The sequence below is a fragment of the Tursiops truncatus genome, chromosome 19 (genome assembly GCF_011762595.2).
Source record: "Tursiops truncatus isolate mTurTru1 chromosome 19, mTurTru1.mat.Y, whole genome shotgun sequence".
NCBI classification, from domain to species: Eukaryota; Metazoa; Chordata; class Mammalia; order Artiodactyla; family Delphinidae; genus Tursiops; species Tursiops truncatus.
The window spans coordinates 26,443,714-26,469,421 of record NC_047052.1 but is presented as its reverse complement, the minus strand read 5'-3'; the positions used below and the strand labels follow the sequence as shown (position 1 = coordinate 26,469,421).

General features: G+C 37.8%; 1 protein-coding gene, 1 non-coding gene and 1 pseudogene across 9 annotated transcripts in view; 1 reads left to right on the top strand and 2 right to left on the bottom strand.

Moving 5' to 3' along the window:
* The window catches only part of CNOT1 (CCR4-NOT transcription complex subunit 1), a 101,184-nt gene that overhangs the window by 30,344 nt on the left and 45,132 nt on the right, over positions 1-25,708 (bottom strand). For 4 of the 8 annotated variants that reach the window (XM_019935725.3, XM_019935728.3, XM_019935732.3 and 1 more), the window contains exons 9-22: positions 23,871-23,997; positions 23,612-23,722; positions 19,620-19,790; positions 19,068-19,195; positions 16,975-17,215; positions 14,021-14,140; positions 13,138-13,260; positions 12,818-12,969; positions 5,705-5,855; positions 4,273-4,474; positions 3,180-3,326; positions 1,873-1,997; positions 1,351-1,637; positions 353-431 (exon numbers count right to left, since the gene is read on the bottom strand). In XM_019935725.3, coding sequence (XP_019791284.1) covers positions 353-431; positions 1,351-1,637; positions 1,873-1,997; positions 3,180-3,326; positions 4,273-4,474; positions 5,705-5,855; positions 12,818-12,969; positions 13,138-13,260; positions 14,021-14,140; positions 16,975-17,215; positions 19,068-19,195; positions 19,620-19,790; positions 23,612-23,722; positions 23,871-23,997 — 2,164 coding nt within the window. The remainder of the gene's footprint in view (positions 1-352; positions 432-1,350; positions 1,638-1,872; positions 1,998-3,179; positions 3,327-4,272; positions 4,475-5,704; positions 5,856-12,817; positions 12,970-13,137; positions 13,261-14,020; positions 14,141-16,974; positions 17,216-19,067; positions 19,196-19,619; positions 19,791-23,611; positions 23,723-23,870; positions 23,998-25,708) is intronic. The other 4 variants (XM_019935727.3, XM_019935731.3, XM_019935726.3 and 1 more) reach the window with 2 other exon arrangements.
* Positions 5,281-5,416, bottom strand: LOC117309288 (small nucleolar RNA SNORA50). The gene has a single exon (XR_004523577.1). It is a non-coding gene; the product is annotated as a small nucleolar RNA SNORA50 (small nucleolar RNA).
* Positions 7,969-8,314, top strand: LOC117309264 (cytochrome c oxidase subunit 6C-like; annotated as a pseudogene).

Genomic DNA, 25,708 nt, shown 5'->3' with positions numbered 1-25,708 from the left:
GCATTTAAATCAGAGGGACAACTTTACTTATTTTAATCAAAGAGTCCCACTCCAAATCCTTTTTAGACTCAGGCAAGGGATTCTTGGTAACAGCGAAAGATGTCTACCTCAATAGCATTATTAGGCTAAAAGAACTAGCAAAAGCCTTTTATTAAATCAAGCAAAACCACTGCTTACAAAAGGTAACCCAAAATCTGTATTTTTTCATGATTAACCTGCAAAACAAGCAACAAATAATATGTATACTTGTATCATGCCAATCATTAAGAAATCTTAATGCCATTGCCAGTAAATCCAAATTCAAATTAAAATAGATAAACCATCCAACTACGTAGGTACTGAAGACACTTACCTCCTGTAAATGATGTGGAAATTGCATAAAGTGACTAATAGAAGCCAAGTGCTGACAATACTGGGGATAGTCCTTCAATCTGCCAACAAAAACATTCATTCTTTACCATTTCATGTAAGAACAGAGGCAGCACAATTTAAAATTTGTCAAAAGCTAGTCTAGGCCATTTCCCCCCTTTCTCCCTTTGAAATACCTTATTTGAAGAGAATGCCAAAAGGAAGAACAAAGAAGTAAGGGGGTGGATATTTATGAACTTCACCCCTTTTACATCAAAAAAGTTATTACTGATTGTTTTTTAAAGGTCTTATTCCACTTAATATTAGATTACAATGAGCCACTAAAACTACTGTCTGGAAACGACTCCAAATGTTCATCAACAGGTGAATAGAAAAACAATTTGCTAATGAACCCACAGAATGGAATACTACTCAGCAGTAAAAAGAAACAGACTACTGAAACATGCAGTAACATGGATAAATCTCAAAAGCATCATGCTATGTGCAAGTCAGACTCATACACATTGTGTATGATTCCATTTAAATAATACTCTGGAAAAACTAGACAAATCAGATCAGTGATTGCCAGGGGTTAGATGTGAGGGAAAGTTAACTACAAAGGGGGAATAAGAAAACTTCTTGGGGGTGACGAAAATATTCTGTATCTTGATTGTGGTGTTGGTGGCAGTGGTTATACAACTGTTAGAATTTGTCAAACTTCAAAGAGCTGTTCACCTGAAATACTGACTTTTATGTATATAAAGTATACCTCAATAAACAAACCAAAAAAATTGCTATTTCATTTTATACTTTTCCTACCACATATTTGTCAACTGTAACGAATTTAATTGTTTTCACTTCTTCCTCTTTTACTTCATACAGTCATGAAGATTAGTTAAGATACATATCATGATAAGGCATGGCAAGAATTAGTTGAAAAGTAAGCTACTGTTTCTCCTTATATTAAAAAAGAGAAGCTTCACAGGAAACCTATCCACTCACCTATTTTTAAATCTATCTAGTGCAGCAATCCCAAAATAATACATTTTGGATCCAAAAGGCTTGCGTAAGGCTTCAAGAACATATCGTAGGGCCAAACCTAATGCCATGTAAGTGACCAGTCCTTTTTCGATTATACCACCGAACAGGCAGGCTGTTATATGTAACTCTTTATCAGGGTACTGGGGGAAGAACCGATATTCTTCGAACAAGTTCCTTAGCATACAGTTAAATACTTCTCGTTCTCTCTTTATGGTAGAATCTTTAAACCTCTGTAGCATTTCTAATACCTGGAGAAAGCAAGAAAAAATAATATACACATAAAGGAAACCATTATTAAGAGCATTCCTCAAATATTCTTTATTGTTAAGCAGAATATTTAAGAATAAACTGAGCTTGAGACAAATATTAAGGTTTCCAAAGATGCACAAACATATCAAAACACTTTGTGTTGGGATTTCACTTTGAAAAGGGCATTTAAGATTTACCTAAACCATAAAGAATTAGATCGTCCTAGACACTCACCTCATCAACAGACATGGTTGGATGTGGTGGGTGATTATATATTCTCTGGAAATAGCTGTTTGCTTCATCATCTATCTCTTTACTAAAGTGCTGATTTGCCTCTGGCCACACCTGAGACAAGTCCGCTGTTAGAAACAGAAAAGCAACCAGTGGGCATTTAGGCTCTTCCTTCACTCCCCCACATAAAGCATCACTCCCCCACATAAAGCAGAGCCAGAGAGACCAATACAGTTTGAATTTTAAGGAAAAAATAAAGTGTTTTAAGTGGTCAAGTTTCAATATTCAAGTGCTCTAGGGACACAAAAGATTCTCACAAAACTGCCTTACAACCATAGTCCTACCCTAGTACTTTCTTCATAAGGATTTATCACACCATGAAAGTTCACTAGGTTCAAATTCATAATGCACTTACCCTCAATACAACCTCACTTGAGGTTAACAAATCTTTACTACTTTATTAAAAAAAAAAAATCACCTTTTACATGTAAGAATTCTCAATGCATGTGCATGACACTTGATATAAACACAACGCATGCTACAAAACATAACATTCAGACAAGTCTTTCACACTAACATTTTAAAGTCACTGTCACTTGGTATACTTTCAAACCTTGTATGATGAATGTTTAGACCCAATGACAAGGATATTTATAAGCCAATGATACCTATGTATTTACAAAGAGGACGTCTCTGATTTTGAAATAACCTACTAAAGGAGATTAAAACTTAAAAAATTGGTTTTTGTAGCATCATATATATGGCAATACTTATGTGTACTATAAGGCTATATATATCATAAAGCTATTATATTAAAATAAACATTAAAGTAAATATAGTTATTTACTTTATAAACTGCCAAGCTGAAACAGAAATCTGAAATTCTCCTGGCTGCTCCTGATTTGGTAAAAAAAAAAAAAGGAAAGAAAAGGAAAGAAAAGAAAAAAAACACTAAAAAATCTTTAGGATAAGTATAAGACTTACATACATAGACTTAAACTGATGAAAGTCTTTTCTCTTTACTTCTTACTTTTAGGATAACACCTCAAAGGATGCTACCTCTTATTAACAGTCACCTTGTTCTGGCAATCCAGGATCAAAGGTGGAATGATACCTCAAATTTTTGTTTTAATAATTTAAATGTATGAATTTACTCCCACTGATCTAGGAGGCGTATCAACGGCCCTACTAACAATGTATTAAGATAAGTCAATGTCTTTGTCCATGTATCTCTAGGGACAACAAATTGGACATGCAAGTTTTATATGCATCAGTCACACTTCACAATCACAGACAACACTACCACTTACAAGGTTTCATCTTACTCTGCTGGAATGTAGGCTGGTTCAGTCCAGAGGTGCCCAGTTTCCTCTGCACAAAAGGATCGTTATTCACTGCAGGGAGTCCAAGAGCCCCAGTTCCTATACCAGTCAGGCTGCCTGTGCCAAGACCACCTACTAGAAAGAACGAAGGCAGCCAGAAGTTTTATCGTTACTCATATTCTTGACTTTATTCACATCAAAAAATAAGTTTTTAATTAAAAAATTATATTAATTAAAAAATTAGGGTCTTTTGTTAACTCAGTGGTAACTAGGTTACAGAGTTATTACAACATTTCACTCCTTAGGTTTTAGTACTCTAAACTTATACTCTGGCAATAAAAGGTTCAGATAGCTTAGGAGAAACATGTGGTTACTAGAGGGGGAAAAAATGTAACCTTTACTTCAACATTAAGTTAAAAGCCAAAATATGTGGGGCTTCCCTGGTGGCGCAGTGGTTGAGAGTCCGCCTGCCGATGCAGGGGACACAGGTTCGTGTCCCGGTCCGGGAGGATCCCACATGGCGCGGAGCGGCTGGGCCCGTGAACCATGGCCGCTGAGCCTGTGTGTCCGGAGCCTGTGCTCCGCAACGGGAGAGGCCAAAACAGTGAGAGGCCCGTGTACCGCAAAAAAAAAAAAAAAAGCCAAAATATGTGGAAAAGTTTTAGGGATTTACTATCATTTCCAAGGTAGGTGCAAAAAGGCAGAACATATACCTGAATCTGGTGTGTGAAATATTCTACCTTTATTATACCAACCTTGAGTAATTCATAAAGCTATGAGTTTTGATCTAAGCCTAAGTTCTTCAGAATGTGGTTAACACACTTTTAATATTTGTACTATCATCTGATAATACAATCCGTACTGAATAATTCAACTAACTTTACAAGTACAAATATCCTCATTGCAATTTGACTAAATTAATGTAATGTTTTTCTCTTCCCAACTTTGGATATGAGCGCAATTTTTCACGATTTAGTTCAAGCAGCTTTCCTTTATCATAGTGACTCCAAAACACCTTATATACACTAAGGCACGATGAGGCTTACAAATAATCTGCACCCCTACCCACCAACCCCCTTACCTGGAAGCTGTGATGAAAGTCCTCCAATACCACTGAATGCAGTTGTCTGATTTGGGGTTGAAAGGGGTGGAAATGCTTTTGCTGGTGACTGTGGGGTACTGAATGCAGAACCCAAATTTGGAGGAAAGCCCTGCATACTCTGGGTGTGAGGGGCAGCTGAACCACCTATACTAAGAGATGCCATTCCAGCAAGAGGGTCAATCTAAAGAAAAACATTATAAAAACGTATTAAACATACTTCAAGCAAAGGCAGACAAACGACACAGGTAAAGCAATCTTTAGCGACAGCTCTTCAAATGCTTTATATAAACTGCAAAACCACACACAATCTTGATGATGCTTAAATCCCCAAATCAAGAGTACCAGTCATTTTTCTTATTATATCATAGATAGACTAGGTTTAAAGAGTTAGCCCCTGCCAAAGAACCAGAGCCACAATATGAGGGCTATAAAACTTCAAGAATAACATTTCATACGAATTTCTCTGAAGCTGTACTACTAAACATTTAGTAGTGACATGGGGCAGTCCGTAAAATTTCCCGTAAGCCCCTTTAAAAGAATTCTCTCAATGCAAGTTATTTAACTTTCAACACAATAAAAGCATTAGAAATTAGAAATCTAGTCAAAACAAATATATCTAGCCAAAATTTGAGAATCTTGGGGTTGGAGGAGATCAGCTCTGATTAAAAAAAAAAAAAAAATCAAAACCAAAAAAAACCCCAAAACAAAAACAGAAACAAAAAACAAGGTATACTATTCACCAAAAGATTTTATAAAATATCTAATAACTGCACTTCTAAGCTTCTTAGTTTGTGGCATTATTTCAGACCTTTGTGACTATAGAAAATAATACACAAAATGCCTTTTATAAAGTGGTCACTGAAGAATCACTAAATGCTCTTTCTTTTCTTAAAATAAACCCCAATCTGCCATTCAATGCAGCTGAAAATAGAAGCGGAATATGTTGCTCCCAGAGAGAAGGGGGTGGTTGGTGTCAGGGAGTAACTTAAATGTACCTTGTTTTTAAAAGAGCAGTTCAGTTGAGAGCTGAAGAGCCCCAGTTATAACAAGTCCTTATGCTCTAGCACTGTTGCTTGGCCCGTGAAGCTACAAACAAGACACATCAGGTTCAAAGGCAGTGCTTATTTCTCAAGTCTAAGTTATTCTTATCTTAAAAAGAAGCCCTAAATAAGTTGTTTTGTATCTTTCCTCTCATAGTCATGTTCTTTCTACTTAATGATTAAAATCTATTCTCAACCACAATGCCTATTTACGGATCTCCTTTAAGTGGATACTAGACATGCAGTTATCTAAAATATAATAAATTCAGACAAAAATTTCCTTTGAGTAGATTATTAATGATGATGTACAAGTTTATTCTATTCCAAGTCTATGAACAAATGGAGATGTACCAAGTGTAGTGTTCATTTACCTGAACAGGAGAAATGGCATCTAAGCTGCTAGCACTAGGAGGGCGTCCTTTTGGCATAACTCCAGGTGGTGGCTGTCTGGCCTTGTTCATAACATTACTGCAGTTGGCTACCATGGTGAGGATGGTTTCTGATAACTCCTGAGAAACACTCCTTAAGAGAAATGAAAAGTGAAAAACGTCACTTATTATTTCCTAGAACACCTAAATAAACAAATCTAGGTTTCTAATAAAGAAAACTTGCTAGAACCTATGGCCAAATTTCCACCATATCCCATGTTTTTGCACCTGTCATTAATCACCAGGATTTTCTGAGCACTGGCTTTCTCTTGAAAATATTTTTTACACCTCTGAAATTAAGCCTTGTGTATAGTGTTGCCTATGTATTTTGAAATACTATGCTGTAAGAAACATTCCATATCCTCAACTACTTCATCAAAAATTATGCCCAAATCTGGACATATCAAAGTAAACAGGTAAGCATTTTTTAGACTAGGTTCTCATAGTCAAAAATAAGACTTTTATTTAAGTATAGATAAAAATGCCATACCCATAGTCACTAACTATATTTGGCAAGCACATACAGAATTGACTGACTTCTAAAATGTCAAATAGGATGCGTGGGTTTGATCCTTGGTCGGAGAACTAAGATCCTGCATGCTGTGCAGCGTGGCCAACAAAAACAGCACTACATCAAAATCTACAATTTTTTTATTTTTGCCAACATGAAAAAAATGAGTGGTTCAAATACGGACTAGAGGGAGGGGGCAATGTAGGGGCAGGGGATTAAGAGGTACAAACTATTACGTATAAAATAAGCTACAAGGTTATATTGTACAATACAAGAAATACAGCCAGTATTTTATAATAACCATAAATGAAGTATAACCTTTAAAAATTATGAATTAGTACACCTGTGACATATAATATTGTAAATCAAGGATATTCAATAAAAATAAAAAATATGGGCTACAAATGAAAATGAACAATGAGTTATTTTTACATCCACTGAAGCAAGGGAGAAAAACATTACAGACCATGGAAAAGAAAAGAGAGATGTCAACTCCTAACGGTGTGGACCTACTTATTTAAGTTAGTAGTAAGTAGTAAAACCATTAATTTCCAAAAGATATTTCAAATAGAAGAACATGAGTAGCTGTCTCTAGCCTCTATGTACCTGGGTTAAAAATACCCACCTCCCCTGCAATTAAAACTTCATGTTAAAAAAACTTCATGGAGATAGCCATATTTCAACTTTCAGATTAGCTACAAGACAACGGGGAAATAGACCAACTGCCTCTGGTTATACTAAAAGGAGAACTTGCTATAGAGAAAACTTTTGCACCTAACAAAATTACACATGCATTTCCCTTTAACGTAACAATTACTTCTGGTGGGCCCAAATATACACTGGCAAAAATGATGTATGCAAAATGCTATTCGTTGCAACATTATTTGTGACACAGAGTGGAATAAACAGAATATCTACCAATGGGTACTGATTTACTAAGGCACAAAACATCTATTCAGTGGAGTACAACAGATTAATTACAAGGAATAAGGAAACTATAATTTTATGGCATGGACTCTGGGATATATGATCAAATGAAAGAAGCATAGTGCAATAAGTATATAATATACTACCTTTTCTACCGGAAAGAGGAAAATATATACTTTTCTAACACAGAGATAACCCACAAAAAAACAAAAATGGTTAACTACAGGCGAATAAAAGAACAAGGTGTTAAAGTTCAGTGGGTTTAACAGTATTAAAGTTAGTGTTAAAGATGTGCCTAAAAATGCATACAGAATCACAGGGTAAAGAATAGCTTATTGATTCTTATTGATAAGAAAATCTCCAATCTTAGCTGAACACAAGGCTTACCCAAACAGAGATTTCAGGGACCAAAGATGACAAAGAATACAGACATTACTGAATTCGTTCAGAAAAGAGCAATAACAAAACAAAAAACGCTTGTGTGGGGGTAAAATCTGATTTCAAGAATTGCCACATTATTTAAACTTTCCAGTTTTCGACCACAAATTATAAGACATGCAACACATGCACACACACACACACACACAAAGAAGGCATGGCCCGTACGTAGGGAAAAACTGCTATCAAGAGAAACTGTCCCTCAGGAAGAACGGATGTTGGACTTAACCAGACAAAGACTTTAAATCAGCCATTTTAACTATGTTCAAAGAAAAAAAAAGTCAAAAGAACTACAGGGCCATTTCTCCACCTGTCTGGAAGGACATCGTTGTTGAGCTGTCAAGGAGAAAAACTACCATGGCTTCCAGTTCTTTGACAAAACCTCAGATGCGTGGCCTTCTGGCCAAGCGTCTGTGATTTCATATTGCTGGAGCATTCATTATCTCCTTGGGAATTGCAGCTTTCTGTAAGTTTGCTGTGGCTGAACCAAGAAAGAAGGCCTATGCAGACTTCTACAGAAATTATGATTCCATACAAGATTTTGAGGAGATGAGGAAGGCTGGTATCTTTCAGAGTGTGAAGTGATTTTGGAATATAAAGAATTTCTTTGCATTTAGTTCCATGCAAGTTTGTCACTTACCTGTGTTCCTGAACTATGAAACTATGAACTACTAATATCTGGGCTAAGGAACAGCTTCTCTTGATAAATAAACGATTAACAAAAACAACAAAAAAAGAACTACAGGAAGTTTGAAAAAGATGTCTCAAAAAACAGAGTGTATCAATACAAATTTAAAAAGAAGAAAGTAAAATAACTGAAATGAGAACTTCACTACGGGTTCCCAACAGCAGATTCAAGCACGTAAAAAGCATCCAAGAACTTGAATATAGTCCAATAAAGATTGAAAAACTGAAAGGGAAAAAAATAAACACAGACTGAGACATGTGCAACACTACCAAAGGTACCAACAAAACATAATGAGAGGAGATAGAAAGGGGTAGAAAGAGTATTTGTTGATAAAATGGCTGAAAACTTTCCGAATTTGATGAAAATTAATTTACACATCCAAGAAGCTCAACGAATTCCAAGTAATATAAGCTCAAAGAAATTCATGCCTAGAAACAACATAATCAAGCTGTTGAAAGAAATAAATCTTAGCAGCAGCAAGAGGGGCAACTTATATACAAGGGAGCCTTTAAAAAAATTAATAGCTATGGAAGCCAGAAAGTAGTGGGACGGCATATTCAAAGTGTTGAAGAAAAAGTAATGTCAATCAGAAATCCTTTATTTGACAAAACTATCCTTCAAATATAAAGGAAAAATTAAGATATTCTCAGATAAACAAAAGCTGAGGTAATTCATCGTTAACAGACCTGCCCTAATAGGAAATAATAGAGTGACTTTCCTGGTGGCACAGTGGTTAAGACTCTGCCGCACTACCAATGCAGGGGACCTGGGTTTGATCCCTGGTCAGGGAACTAGATCCCACATGCATGCTGCAACTAAGAGTTTGCATGCCACAACTAAGGAGACCACGAGCTGCAACTAATACCCAGCACAACCAAATAAACAAATACATAAATACTTTTAAAAAAAGGGGAAAGAAATAATAGAAACCCTTTGGGCTGAAATGAAGACACTATACAGTAACTCGAATCTGTATGAAAAAACAGAGCACCCGTAAAGGGACATAAGGAAATATTAAAACACATTATGACTGTATTTCTCGCTTATATATAATCCTTTTATCTCCTACTTGGCTTAAAGGACAATGATTACATTAAACAATAACATCAAATCTTTTGATGGGCACACAACGTATAAAGATACTATTTGACAATAGAAGCACTTTGTTTTTGTTTTTTTTATTCTTTGCGGTACGCGGGCCCCTCATCGCTGTGGCCGTGGAGCACAGGCTCCGGATGGGCAGGCTCAGCAGCCACGGCTCACGGGCCCAGCCGCTCCGCGGCACGTGGGACCCTCCTGGACTGGGGCACGAACCCGCGTCCCCTGCATCGGCAGGCGGACTCCCAACCACTGCGCCACCAGGGAAGCCCAAGAGCACCACTTTGAAGGAGGAAAGGAACAGAACCGTTTAGAGGAAATTTTTGCATCTTACTGAAATTCAGTTGGTGTTAATTGGAACTACATTGTTTTGAGTTAAAAATGTTAATTTTAATACCCAAAGGAAAAAAGAAACTCAAAAACATGTCAAAGTTAACAGCAAGGAAATTAAGGTGATACGCTAGAAAGATCTATTTAATATTAAAGGAAGAGACTTCCCTGGTGGTCCAGTGGTTAAGAATCCACCTGCCAATGCAGGGGACATGGGTTCGAGCCCTGGTCTGGGAAGATCGCACATGCTGCAGAGCAACTAAGCCCGTGCGCCACAACTACTGAGCCTGCACGCCACAACTACTAAGCCCACACGCCAGAACTACCAAAGCCTGCGTGCCTAGAGCCCATGCCCCGCAACAAGAGAAGCCACCGCAATGAGAAGCCCACGCACCACAACGAAGAGCAGCCCCCTGCTTGCCGCAACTAGAGAAAGCCTGCACACAGCAACAAAGATCCAATGCAGCCAAAACTAACTAAATAAATAAATAAAGACAAAACGAAACAAAAAAAAAACACTAAAGGAGGCAGTAATGGAGGAATGGAGATGCAAAACAGACATACGACATATAGAAAAACTAAGCAAAAGAGCATGGGTAAATCCTACCTTAGCAGTAATTATGTCAAATGTAAATAAATTAAATACTCCAATTAAAAGGCAGAAATGGTCAAAATGGATTTTTAAAAAATAATCCAATTATATGCTGTCTAAAGGAGACACTTTAGATTTTTAAAAAACACATATAACTTGAAAGTAAAAAATGAAAAAAGGTATGCCTTGCAAACCTTAACCAAAAGAGAACTACAATGACTATACTAATTTCAGACAAGATCGCCTTTAAGAAAAAAATTAATAGACAAAGATACTTTATAATAATAAAAAGGCCAATCCAACAGAAAGACATACATACTTACAGAGTCCCAAAACATATGAAGGGAGAATTAAAGGGAGAAATAGATAATTCAAAAATATAGCTGGAGGCTTCTATACCTCACTTTCAGTAATGTGTAGAGTCAACACTACTTTATTATAAACTTCAAAGTTGCTGAGAGCCTAGATCTTAATTGTTCTCACCACAAAACATAAATGATAATTATATAACATGACAGAGATGTTAGTATAAAAAAGCCTAACCTTCCAATTAATAAATTTTTTAAAAGCTCAAACTAAACCCAAAATAAGCAGAAGGAAGGAAATAATAAAGTTTAGAGCTGCAATAAACTAAATGGAAGACCTGAATTACTAAAACCAGAAATTCAAAGAGAGGACATTACTACCAACATTACAGAACCAAGAAAGATTATGGGGTATCGTATAAAACAATTGTATGCTAACAAATTAAATAAGCTAGATGAAATAGACAAATTCCTAGAAAGACACAAACTACTGAATCTAACTCCAGAAGAAACAGAAAATCTCAACACAGCAATAACAAGTAGAGATACTGAATTAGTAAACAACATCCACCCACAAGAAAAAGCCCAAGACCAGAGGGATTCACTGAATTCTATGGAACATTTAAAGAATTAACACCAAACCGTCTCACAACAATTAGAAGACTGGACACTTATCAACTCATTTTATGAGGCCAGTATTATCCTGATACCAAAACCAAAGACAACACAAGAAAACTACAGAACAATATCCCTTAGGAATACAGACACAAAAATGCTCACCAAATACTAGCAAACTGAATTCAGCAGCATATAAAAAGGAAGTGTATACAAAGACCAAGTGAGATTTATCCCAGGAAGGCAAGGTTTTCTAACATCCAAAAATCAATTAACATAACATACCACACCAACAGAATAAAAAACAAAAACCACATGATCATCTCAATAGATGCAGACAGAAACATTTGACAAAATGCTTTAATGAAAAAACACCAAACAGGGACTTCCCTGGCAGTCCAGTGGTTAAGACTCTGAACTTCCACTGCAGGGGGCATAGGTTCCATCCCTGGGTCAGGGATCTAGGATCCCGTGCCTCGAGGCGCAACCAAAGCCAAACCAAACCAAACCAAACCAACACACACACACACACACACACACACACACACACACACACACACACACACACACACACACACACACACACACACACACACACACACACACACACACACACACACACACACACACACACACACACACACACACACACACACACACGGAAACCCTCCTCAATGTGAAATATAACTATAAAAAACCCACAGCTAACATCAAAGTTAATTCTGAAACACTGGATACTTTTCTCCTAAATCAGGAACAAGATAAGGCTGTCTGCTCTCACCACTTCTATCCAACTTTACACTGCAGGTTCATGACTTGTACAAAATACCTATCAATAAGCATAACAAAAGAAGTGCAAACATACTGAAAGAAATCAGAGCCCTAAAGAAATGGGTAAATATCTCAGATTCATGAATTGGAAGGCTTAATACTGTTAAAATGGCACTATCCCCCCAAATGATCTAAAGATTCTACATAATCCTTATCAAAATCTCACTGGGCTATGTAATTTCTTTGCAGAAATTGACAAGATGACCCTAAAATTCTTATGAAAATTCAAGTGACGCAGAATGACCAAAACAATCTTGAAAAAGTAGAGCAAAGTTGGAGAACTTACACTTCCCAATTTTAAAAGTTACTAAAAAGCGATAGTAATCAAGACAGTGTGGTACTGGCATAAGGATAGACAAGATCAATGGAATAGAACTAAGAGCCCCAAAATAAACTCATGTATTATGTGTAACTGATCTTTTAGAAGACAATTCCACAGGGACAGACCAGTCTCTTCAACAAATGGTGTTAGGACAAATGAATATTCACATGCAAAACTATGCATCTGGGACCCTGTCTCACACCACATACAAAAAAATTAACTCAAACAGATCTCATACATATTTTATGTAGTATATATAGTACTTTGGACTTAAAAACCACTGGATTACCTTAGATGTTGTCACTTTTAATCATTCAACCCCTTTTCCTCAAATCAACAGTTATCCATTCAATCCAATTCCAATATTTAAACAGTCATTTTCAAGCATGCTATTCTTACCCTGCACAAGCTTGTAAACAGGCCAACATTGTCGCCAGAGTTTCTGGAGGAAGTTGAGCACTTTTGGGCTGATCTTTCTCTGGTGCAAGTCCACCCAAAATAGAAGGACACCGTCTCTTTAAAAAAGTCATACAAGCCTGGATAAAAGGTTCCTGGAAAAGAGAAAGTCTCTCTGTATTTGAAATTCATCATTAATTGCTTTCAGATAAGACTAAGCACTATGACTAAAATCCAGAATACAATAACATCTTCATTGCCACTTTCTTAAGCTATCTTGACCATCAAAAATTAAAAGCAGTAATAAACAGACAAATCCTTACTCCATGCTCTCGAATTTTATCTGTGAGCCACTTGTCAAGTTTGAGGTATTCACGACGTGAAGCAAGTGCAGCAAGGTCAATAACAAAGGCAAATGGAGTACCATTTAGCAGCATTGACAAGGCCTAAAGAAAAAGGATATTAGAAACTACGAGTCAAGCAACTGAGTGACTTTTCTGTCCTATTTTCTGTTTCCAGTTTTTATTTTCACAAACAAGTCTAAATAAAACATACTGCTAATATTTTCTTAGTCATAATTTTTTAAACAGCTTAGTAGAAATCAATGGTAACACTTGTCCCTACTTAAAATAAGATCACATTTCAAAGACAAACACATGACTTTACCTTCAAAATAAACTTTACCCTGTGTTTTTTCAAATAATTTAACCTAAAGCAAAGCAAAACACAAAAGCGTGAAAAATTATCCTTACCCATTTAAAAAAATCTAAACTCAGGCTTACTCTAACCTAAGTACAACTACAACACCATTACCAGTGATCAAAGACATCAAGAATCACACTATTTATCAAAAGACCCTGTTAATGCTAATGAAATCTGCAAAAGGGTTGAAAGCCAACCAGTTTCTCCAAAAATTGTATCTCACAGATTACATCTGAGGTCAATTATCACTTGCTTTAAAACAGCCTTACAAATATCACAGAAGACCAAACAAAATTCAGTGAAATGTAAATGAAACATTTTTACGTTTCTAAAACCACTCTTCTTCCAATCTCTTTCTACAATACAAGGAAAAATTCTAAATCTCAACTATTCTAGCTAAGAGCTAGTTACTTGTGAATTATTCCTAAAGCACCTATGTTACATAAAAATGTTATTTTTTATCATTAATAAAGAAAAACCGTTAATCTGTCCCTCCAAGCTCACCTTCAAGTCCTGGGCCACATCAAGTATTCGAGACAATTTGGCCTGGTCATACTGTTCCCCTCGCATGTACCATTCTGCCATCGCATGCATGATAAGTTGGCGGATTGAGGGAGACTGTCCCTAAGAAAAGAAAAAGGAGGGTTAAATACCAATACTACTGACCATTTTGATAGGCTGTTGCAAATGCTGATTTTACTTGTATTTGTGTAAAACTGAGGTGTATCAGTGCAGACAACAAAGCTCAAGCCTCAAGCATTGATTACAGTGACGTTTATTTTGTGGGAAAGCAGTTTTGTCCATATTTCCCAAATGAGGCCTGCCCCAAAACCCTGGGGTCATGTAGTCACATACAACAAATTTATTTGTCCTATAAAAGTCTGCCTATACATTTTCAAAGCCGAAGTATGATGAGAATATGACGATGCATCAAGTTTATATGATCCCTTAAATCAAATCACAAATCACTGGCCTATAAAAACAAAACAGTTTACGGTAATCATCTCTCATGCTGCACAGGGTAGTGTTTTATCAGTATTTCTGGGACTAGAGTTTGTACATTCTAAATCTAGCTATTTTCACAAATGATCATGCTCATTTTTTGTAATTATTCAATTTCTTTTTTGTGCGGAAAACAGCCTGTCTTTGAAGACTGATCTAAAGGTGTACAGTTGAATGGTAATTTAGAAAATGTTTCTCACAGAAGCAACAGCAAGGCAATTACTATCACTGTCTAAATCACTTTCCAGTAACTGTCTTAGACTGACAGAAAGTCCTAGCAAAACAAGTATCTAACCAGGAGTGGAGATACAAGTCCTTCCACTCTGCCCTTTCCACCTCACAGATGTGGTGAGAAAAGCCTAAGAATGTCTGGGCTACAAACTTTTGGTTAAATGTCTGATAAACATTACTGTCATGTGATTTGAGTCTCTAGAAATGGAGTTGGTCTGACTGAAAGGCATGCAACCAAGGCTAATGTTTTTCATTTATAAAGTCTTATCTGAATTTTTAAAAGCACTTGTTTACAACAAACTACAGCAAGAATATCTTAAAAAGGGAAGGGGCTCATTGATATAAAGGGGAAGATGACTGCTTTTTCTTAAAGCTTCTACATATATCTTTATTTAAAATGTGGGCTATGCGGGGGGGAAATCAATGGACAAGAGAGTATTTGTCAAATATATTCTACAAAATTGGCAAGGGGTGGGGGGTGCAGGAGCACAAGGGCTTGAAATCTCAGCAGGAACCAAAATAAAATTTAAATGCTGGATCTGGATAAAACAAAATTATGTCAATTAAACTGTTTTTGTTTTCTCCGGTACACGGGCCTCTCCCGCTGCGGAGCACAGGCTCCGGACGCGCAGGCTCAGCGGCCATGGCTCACGGGCCCAGCCGCTCCGCAGCATGTGGGATCTTCCCGGACTGGGGCACGAACCCATGTCCCCTGCATCGGTAGGCGGACTCTCAACCACTGAGCCACCAGGGAAGCCCTCAATTAAACTGTTTTATGATCTTCTTCCATTTACTGTTAAAAAGTGAAATGAGAACCTTCTAGTTCTATGATAAATGATTAAGCTCTTTATTGCTATCGAAAGGATACTGGTACACTAGCAATACAGACCTTTCATAATACTGATTTTTTTAAAATTGTCTTGCCTCCTTGCTCTTTCAAGTTTTATACTTTAATGCCCACATGATGCTAAAAGATAAAATAAGTTTTATAGAAGTGTGACTTTTTCAGTGTCAAAATTCCATGATTAACAATTTCTCTAGGTAAACATCATCAAAAGAATGTCAATTATGCAGAAATAGAATCACAGATGTAGAAAACAAACTTGCAGCTACCAAGGGGGGAAGGGGAGGGTGGGCTGGGATGAACTGGGAGATTGGGATTCACATATACACACTACTAGTATAAAACAGATAACTAATGAGAACCTACTGTACAAAAACTCTACTCGATGCTCTGTGGTGACCTAAATGGGAAGGAAATCTAAAAAAGAGTGGATAGGGCTTCCCTTGTGGCGCAGTGGTTGAGAATCCGCCTGCCAATGCAGGGGACACGGGTTCGAGCCTTGGTCCAGGAAGATCCCACATGCCGCGGAGCAACTAAGCCTGTGTGCCACAACTACTGAGCCTGTGCTCTGGAGCCCGTGAGCCACAACTACTGAGCCCGCGTGCTGCAACTAATGAAGCCCGCGCACCTAGAGCCCGTGCTCCGCAGGAAGAGAAGCCACAGCAATGAGAAGCCAACGCACCGCAACGAAGAGTAGCCGCCTCTCACCACAACTAGAGAAAGCCCACGCGCAGCAACGAAGACCCAATGCAGCCAAAAATTAAAATAAATTTTAAAAAATAAAAAAGTGGATATATGTATACATATAACTGAATGACTTTGCTGCACAACAGAAACTAACACACCATTGTAAAGCAGCTATACTCCAATAAAAATTAATAAAAAAAGAAATGTCAGGACTTCCCTGGTGGTCCAGTGGTTAGGACTCCATGCTCCCAATGTAGGGAGCCTGGGTTTGATCCCTGGTCAGGGAACTAGATCCCCCAATGCCACAACCAAGACCCTGCATGTCACAACTAAAGATCCCACGTGCCGCAACTTAAACCCGGCACAGCCAAATTAAAAAAAAGAAAGAATGTCCATTATGGGGTGGGGGGAGATAAACTGGAAGATTGGGATTCACATATACACACTACTATATATAAAACAGATAACTAATAAGGACCTAATGTATAGCACAGGAAACTCTACTCAATACTCTGTAACGGCCTATATGGAAAATGAATTTGAAAAAGAGTGGATACATGTATATGTAATAACAGATTCACTTTGCTATACACCTGAAACTAACACAACATTGTAAATCAACTATATTCCAATAAAAATTAAAAAAAAAAAAAGAATGTCCGTTTATTAAGACAAAGAAATGGTCATATCTTACCTGCCCATGCCATGCATAGTGCAAAATTATAGCTGAGTTAGGGTGGTTTCCAAGGAAAATTGGCATCAGAGTGGAGATGAGTTCATGGCGCAAGGTGTGCCAGGAGGTGTTGATTTGTAGTAAGGCCAATACCAGCATGTCTGGACAGTGTTTGATAGGGAAGCTGAAGAGTTGTTTGACTTGCTCATATTGCCCTACCTCTGCGAGCCTCAGCAGAGATTCAATCAAATCCAAGCTCTTCCTAACAAGAATGGAAGTAAGATACTCTATCAATGAAAACCTAAGTACACAAAATTCATTTTCCTAATAAGTGATACCAGCTATCAAGACAAAACCAAGTTGTCATCTTTTAATATTTGAAAAATATTTAAATTGGTGTTCATCTCAAATATATAATGCTGGTATGCTTTCAAACTAATTTCAAAGGCAGTCCAAATTAAGAGAATACATGATGAAGGACAGCAGACATGACTGACCATGTGCATAACCATGGACCGCCTTACCAAAGAGTTACCATCAAAAACTTTTGTGATTAGAGTGCAAAATAAAAACAAATAGTAGTTTAGAAACAGTCAAAAATCCAACACAAATATAGATATAATTATACACAAGAAAAATTCTACATAAAAATACAGCCTGACACAACACTGTAAATCAACTATACTTCCATTAAAAAAAAAAAAAAAAAAAAAAAAGCCCAAACACTTAGTTCGGTAACACCAAGTTTTTACTTAGGTGCACAATGCCCCCTATGAATTATTCTTGCCCCAAGAAGCTAAATGTGGTTGACTTCAATCTAGCCTCAAGGTTTTGCTACCCTTAGTCCATGAAAACTATGGGGATAGGGATCAAATTAAACACCATGAGGAAACAGATACCCCATACCACAGGGTAGACTATAGGATAACTGATCCTACTTCTCCATTAAATCGATGGCCAAGAATTATATTTAAGAAAAAAAAAAAGGGAGAAGAAAGACTTACAGCATAAAAGAAACTATGTGGACCTTGTTTGGACTCTCAATCATACAAACTGTTAAAAAGCATTCTTGAGACAATTAGGGAAATCTGAATATATAGCTATATTAAGGAATTATTAAATGTATATGACATTTCAATTTTATAAAATGGAAAGAGGCCTTTATCTGTTAAAATAAAATGAAGACATACTGCCGTACACATTAGACTTAACAGGAGAAAAAAAAAAAAACTATCCTGTACATCCAATGTTGGCTAGCACCTGGGGAAAGGACACACTTCAGAAAAAACCACTGCTTTGGTCAATCTTTCAGAACAGGGATCAGCAAACTACATCCACAAGCCAAATCTCACCAACTGCCTATTTTTGTAAATACTGTTTTGTTGGAACAGAGCCACACCCATATTTACATTGTGCTACAATTAAAGAGTTAAGTGGTTGCTACAGAGACCATCTGGCTTGTAAAGCCCTTTACAGGAAGTTTACCATCCTTTGTTTATAAGATGTGTCCCAGGGGAGTATGGTTGGAAAAAATGGAAGAAACATTATAAAGTAGATGTCTTTGGGGACCAATCCAGTCCATGCCCACTCTGCACAGCTGTGGGTTTATTATAACAGTGATGGAAGTACTTTTACCATCTTTATCTCACATCCCCAGAGAGGAGTTAGTTCCAGAAGAAACCAACTGAGCCAGTCAGATTCTCCAGCAGAAATTTTGAATTGAAACTCAGAGAAATAGATAATTCAGCTTAAAGTTTTAGATTTCATCCACTGGCCATTTTGAGCCACTTAAAAAGAAAGCAAGCAAGCAAATCTACAGAGAGAAGAAAGGGATTTAACATTAAGGGAGAAGTAAAAACCTTCTAACATTTGATTGTTACAGAAACTATACAATGGCAGACATTACAAGAGGAAAGATGTATCTAGTGATAAGGAGACTAAATATAGATTTTCATCCACCAACACCCTACTTTATAAAAATTTAGGGTAAGTAGGCTTACTAAAAATACTGTTTCGTTTAAACCTTTTAACTACGTAGTTGGCTCACTATTAATCTTGTAATTCAAAAAAGTATAAGTGACCCTTTCAAGAAAAGCTAGATGAAGAGTGTTTACCATGTGGCAATTTCTCGATTGTCATCCTCTGGTGGTGCTTTCAGAATATCAGTGGCAACAGTATGACATGGGTAGTCGGCAAAACAGAAGATCTCTGGATTTATAAGGGAATGCTGAATGAAGGAGAGCTGGAACAAGAGAAAAAAGTCCTTACTACCATAAATGAGTGTGAATGTTATAAAAATGTGAAACATTTTCACTAGGCTAATCTCAATCTTAATTCTCATTCATCAGAATGAAATTTCCCTTTAAAATCTTAATTATGCGATCTTTCAAAACCACAGACAAGTCAGACAAATGAAAGGTGCATGGTGAGGTGACCCTGGAGACAAACATCATTAAACTATTGGGAAAACAGTTTGATTGCTACACTTCAGCTGAGTCTGACTGGTACTAAACTATAATAATGTTCCTTCAAAATTTATCAGTCTCTGCTTTTCTGAGCAATGCCAAACAAATTCTACATTAAAAGAATGTTTTAATCAATGGATAGACGGCACTATCTAAGCCATGATTCTTTGCCTCTTCTATAGCTAAACATCATTCACTTACCTGGCCTTCTGCATGTTTCCAAGGTCTGTATATGAGGTCTACAGGGAACACTTCCATACCCAGACCCCTCTGAATGCCATACACTACATTATGAAGTCCTTTACTGTCACGAATTTGAAATCCAGGATGGTCCAGTTCGTAAGTTACTTCCTTGAAATTCAAACTTGGGTTCTAAAAAAGAAAAGCATTTCAAAGTTTAATGAAAAGGGACTTCCCTGGTGATGCAGTGGTTAAGAACCCGCCTGCCAATGCAGGTGACACAGGTTCGATCTCTGGTCCAGGAAGATCCCACATGCTGTGGAGCAACTAAGCCCATACACCACAATTACTGAGCCCACGTGCAGCAACTACTGAAGCCTGCGCGGCTAGAGCCTGTGCTCCGCAACAAGAGAAGCCACCGTGAACGAGAAGCCCGCGCACCGCAACAAAGAGTAGCCCCCACTCTCTGAAACTAGAGAAAGCCCACGCACAGCAACGAAGAACCAACGTAGCCAAAAAAAAGTTTAATGAACAAAAGTGTTTGATTGCTTTATCCAAAGAGCCATATTAAATCTGAAGTTCAATCAAGATGGTCTAATTATAGACTCAAAGTCATCTAAATCTTTCTGGCATTTCCAAAGAGACTTGGAAAGGTAAATTCTTAATATTCAAAATAAACTGGCTCTACCAGCAAGCTACTCCAAGTTACCTTTCAGTTCACAACATACTCGTGAATACGTGAGTACATAAAGGGGAAATCTCTTCCCCTACTTTAGTCCAACGAACACTCCCATCCCAATATGGCAAACAGATAACACTTCACTTAGTGCCTCATCTTTATAGTAAGATTCCACTACCTTGGAACAAAGCTGCAAAGATAAATCAATTATCCCAAATATCAATCTTAATTAACAAGGACTTCCCAGGTGGTGCAGTGGTTAAGAATCCTCCGGCCAATGCAGGGGACATGGGGGTTTGATCCCTGGTCCGGGGATCCCACATGCCGCGGAGCAACTAAGCCCGTGCGCCACAACTACTGAGCCTGTGCTCTAGAGCCCACGAGCCACAACTACTGAGCCCACGTGCCACAACTACTGAAGCCCGCGCCTAGAGCCTGTGCTCCACAACAAGAGAAGACACCGCAATGAGAAGCCCGTGCACCGCAATGAAGAGTAGCCCCTGCTCGCCGCAACTAGAGAAAGCCCGTGCGCAGCAATGAAGACTCAATGCAGCCAAAAATAAATAAATAAATTTATTTTTAAAAAAAAAACTTAATTAACTAAAGATCTCCCCTAAAAGCATCCCAATGTATGCATCAGGAAAAGTGGTCTAGATTCTTTATGTCAAAATGACTAAAAATTCCATTCAAAAATGTTTTATGAAAAGGTATTCATAAAAGCAGTATGAGATTCCTTAAAGAAACACAAAGCAAAGGAAACACATTTAGAGAAGATAATTTACCAAACACTCTGCACCAAGCAATAAGAATATTTTGTGCTTGGGACTTCCCGGGCGGTCCAGTGGTTAAGACCCTGTGCTCCCGATGCCGGGGGCACAAGTTCGATCCCTGGTCGGGGAACTAAAACCCCGCATGCTGCACAGCGTGGCCAAAAAGAAAAGGGGGAAAGAAAAAACAGAAGAATATTTTGTGCTTGAAAGAAGAAAAGGCTGCGCACACTTCATAATTAAATCTCCAACCAAAGCGTTATGTCCAGTTTAGTTTTGCTCTAAGGTGACACCTTTCAATCCATAAAGACTTTAATGCTTGCTTTGTATATGGTACAAAGAATAAACGTCAGTTGGGGTATTCACTCTAAGACAACAATGGCATTCAGAGGTAACATTTTTTTCTTTCTAAAATTTGTTTCAAGGACTGGCTGTGACAGAATAAAACCATAAATATACTATTAAACAGCATTATCCTAGAGAGAGTTAAGTTTGGTAAATCCACAGGCGTGCCCCTATGGTTTCCTCCTCCCATCCTTGGAAGTAAATCAGAAAAATTATTAACCCAATGTGTATCTGAAATTGTCCTCTGTTCCCTTTCTACAAAAAATTGTACAGAAACTCAAATATACGAGAAAAAGGAAGAAGAAAAGAGATTACTAATTCAACTATTCAAATCCACAGTGAAGGCGTTCAATTTATAGCCTTTGCACTCTTTGAAATCAAAACATAGGTTCAGATAACATGGAAAACTGTCCTTGTCTGCAATTTTTATAAAAAAGAGTTTTTCAATAGTGCAATAAAGTACAAAGATGAAACTGAGGGAAAAGCATGTTTTCGTATTTGCAAGACAACCACAGGTTAAAAACAAATCAGTAGGGCTTCCCTGGTGGCGCAGTGGTTGACAGTCCACCTGCCGATGCAGGGGACACAGGTTCGCGCCCCGGTCCGGGAAGATCCCACGTGCCGCGGAGTGGCTGGGCCCGTGAGCCATGGCCACTGAGCCTGCGCGTCCAGAGCCTGTGTTCCGCAACGGGAGAGGCCACAACAGTGAGAGGCCCACGTACTGCAAAAAAAAAAAAAGAGTCCGCCTGCCAATGCAGGGGACACGGGTTTGAGCCCTGGTCCGGGAAGATCCCACATGCCACAGAGCAACTAAGCCCATGCGCCACAACTACTGAAGCCCGCACGCCTAGAGTTCGTGCTCTGCAACAAGAGAAGCCACAGCAGTGCGAAGCCTGTGCACCGCAAGGAAGAGTAGCCCCTGCTTGCTGCAACTAGAGAAAGCCCGTGCGAAGCAACGAAGACAAAAATAAATTAATTACTTTTTTAAAAATTAAAAAAGAAAAAAACCAAACCAATTAGTAACTGGTTATCCTTAAGTGCTAAAACTGTGGTTTTATTTTGCTTTTCTTCCTTTTCACTCTCTAAGTTTTCTGCCATGATCACGTGTTATTTTTTCTCCTCCTCTATTACTAAAGAGTAGGTCTGAACACCATAAACCCATCTACTATTAAGAAAAATAAAAAGAAAACCCACTGATGCTGTTAGTAATAAGGTCACACAGAGAACAGTATGATTCCCTGTTACTCAATTTTACTTATAAGTTACAAATGTAGGAAACTAAAAATGAGAAATAGGATAGACAAATGACCTGACACCTTATCAAGAATGTTAGGGAAGTATTTATTTGTAGTCTTTAGTGTTACATTTTGTTCCTTGACATTTTATGAACAAGACTGAAAACATTACATCTTGATCTTGACTCCACTGTTCTCTCACTGACTAAATTTCATCACTCCCTTTTAATAACTAGAAGTTTCACTTTTTTATATTTTATTTTAACAGTTCAATATTTTAGGAGAGGTACGTTGTTTATTTGGGGACCAATTATTTAGTCTGTGGATATTTCAGAAGTGGAAGTAGTAAGATAAGTATGGCTTTTTTTATCCCTATAATAATATCCCATAAAGAAGGTTGGCAGGGTTTTTGTTGCACCTTCCAGAAAAATTTCAGAAGACTTTCTTTCTCCTCAGTAATTCCTCATACAATCATTACTTTGTAACATATTCATCCTCCCCAAAAAACCACACACTAACAACCTACCAAACCACCTCAGCAGTGCTACTCAGAATTGCATAGCAACAATTCATTATGAACAAAGCTAGAGTTTGATTGCATACTATTTCCAGTACATAATTATCTCGGACCCTTCATTACTTTTTTTTTTTTTTTTTCCCGGTACGCAGGCCTGTCACTGTTGTGGCCTCTCCTGCTGCGGAGCACAGGCTCCGGACGCGCAGGCTCAGTGGCCATGGCTCACAGGCCCAGCCGCTCCGCGGCATGTGGGATCTTCCCGGACCGGGGCACGAACCCATGTCCCCTGCATCAGTAGGCGGACTCTCAACCACTGCGCCACCAGGGAAGCCTGCTTCATTACTTTTGAAGTCAGAAATTATAAAACACTGCAGTTCTCATTCAGCTAGGCATTTTATTCATTAAAATTTTCTTTCTTTGGGCTATATCATACTAACATCATAAATATATAACATTACATGTGTACTCACCAGTTCTTTGAGAACATCAATCAAGACTTCTACATTCCATGTGTGTGCCTGTGCTCCATCACTTTTATCTTTTCCATCACTCCAGATCCCACTGCCAGGAGCAGAGATACTCTGTAGAATTAAAATCTGAATTAAACAAAGCCAACTACTCAATGTGTTCAGCTCTGGTTGGTAGAACAATCATACTGTAATTTAATAAATAAAATAAAGAGGGCAGGACATTAATTCACTTTGTAAAATAGTTTATTTCCACACCTACCTGTAATGGAATTCCATCTGTTAATCCTGAATGAGTTCGAGCCATCATTCCCAAAACCCTTGCAACCTGGGCAGCTGTGACCTCCCGAACACCAAACTGCATGATTATATTGCGACATTCTTCAATACTGAAACAGAAATTTAACTTCAAAAAATGGTACCCTCACTCTTGCACTGCTGGTGGGAATGTGAATTGGTTCAGCCACTATGGAGAACAGTATGGAGGTTCCTTAAAAAACTACAAATAGAACTACCATATGACCCAGCAATCCCACTACTGGGCATATACCCTGAGAAAACCGAAATTCAAAAAGAGTCATGTACCAAAATGTTCATTGCAGCTCTATTTACAATAGCCCGGAGATGGAAACAACCTAAGTGTCCATCATCGGATGAATGGATAAAGAAGATGTGGCACATATATACAATGGAATATTACTCAGCCATAAAAAGAAACGAAATTGAGCTATTTGTAATGAGGTGGATAGACCTAGAGTCTGTCATACAGAGTGAAGTAAGTCAGAAAGAAAAAGACAAATACCGTATGCTAACACATATATATGGAATTTAAGAAAAAAAAAATGTCATGAAGAACCTAGAGGTAAGGCAGGAATAAAGACGCAGACCTCCTAGAGAACGGACTTGAGGTTATGGGGAGGGGGAAGGGTGAGCTGTGACAGGGCGAGAGAGAGTCATGGACATATACACACTAACAAACGTAGTAAGGTAGATAGCTAGTGGGAAGCAGCCGCATGGCACAGGGATATTGGCTCGGTGCTTTGTGACAGCCTGGAGGGGTGGGATAGGGAGGGTGGGAGGGAGGGAGACGCAAGAGGGAAGATATATGGGAACATAAGTTTATGTATGACTGATTCACTTTGTTATAAAGCAGAAACTAACACACCATTGTAAAGCAATTATACCCCAATAAAGATGTTAAAAAAAAAAAATGGTACCCTCAATACCAAGGTTAAGAAACACTCACATAAAACACTCATATAAAACGAGTGAAGTCGCTAGAGTTTTACTAACATAGAGAGTAATAAGCTTCATTTCTTGTTACTTTCACATAGCTAGGAGTGTAAAATCCACCTACTTAAGGAAATAGAAAACGTTTAAAATACCGATGGAAGAAGGAAATATGAGTTAACAGTAGTATCTACAAAGAGACATAAAATTATGTCAATATTCGGTATAAATCAAGTTATTCTTTAAAATACTGATAACTCAAGAGTTATTCTGATATGTACAAAGTCCTGAAAATGTATTTTAACTTTTTCACTTTGCATCAACAAAAGTTTTATGCCAGGCACATTTATACACACACAAGAAATACACTTTCAAACATAAGCGGAAATGTGGTTTGTATGAGTTTTAAAAACATTAAATGTTACACTTAAAGTCAAAGCAAAGCACATTAATGCCCTTAATAACATATTCTCAGAAAAATATTAACAATCCACTATATCACAGTCCTATGTGCTACCATTAGGGTGAAACAATTTCCTTTTATGCCCCTGGCAGGTGAGGAAAATAAGTGAGAGGCAGGGTATGAAAAAGGCAGAAAAGGAAGACTGTAGAAATCAAGGTACAGCAAGGAAATTGAGGGTGCGGGCAGGGAAGAGCATATTAGACATGATGGATGGGAAATGATGCAAGTTCCATGAACACTTGCCTCAATGCCCTCCCTCTCAAAAGCTAAAACTGCCTACCATGGCGACTAGGCTAGGAACCTCTGATCCTTAAATTTGAGAAACTAGGGAGGATGGAGAGATGGAAATTTAGCCATGAGAACATTTATAGCTGCCACCAAAACTAATATGTGGAAGATTAAATTTA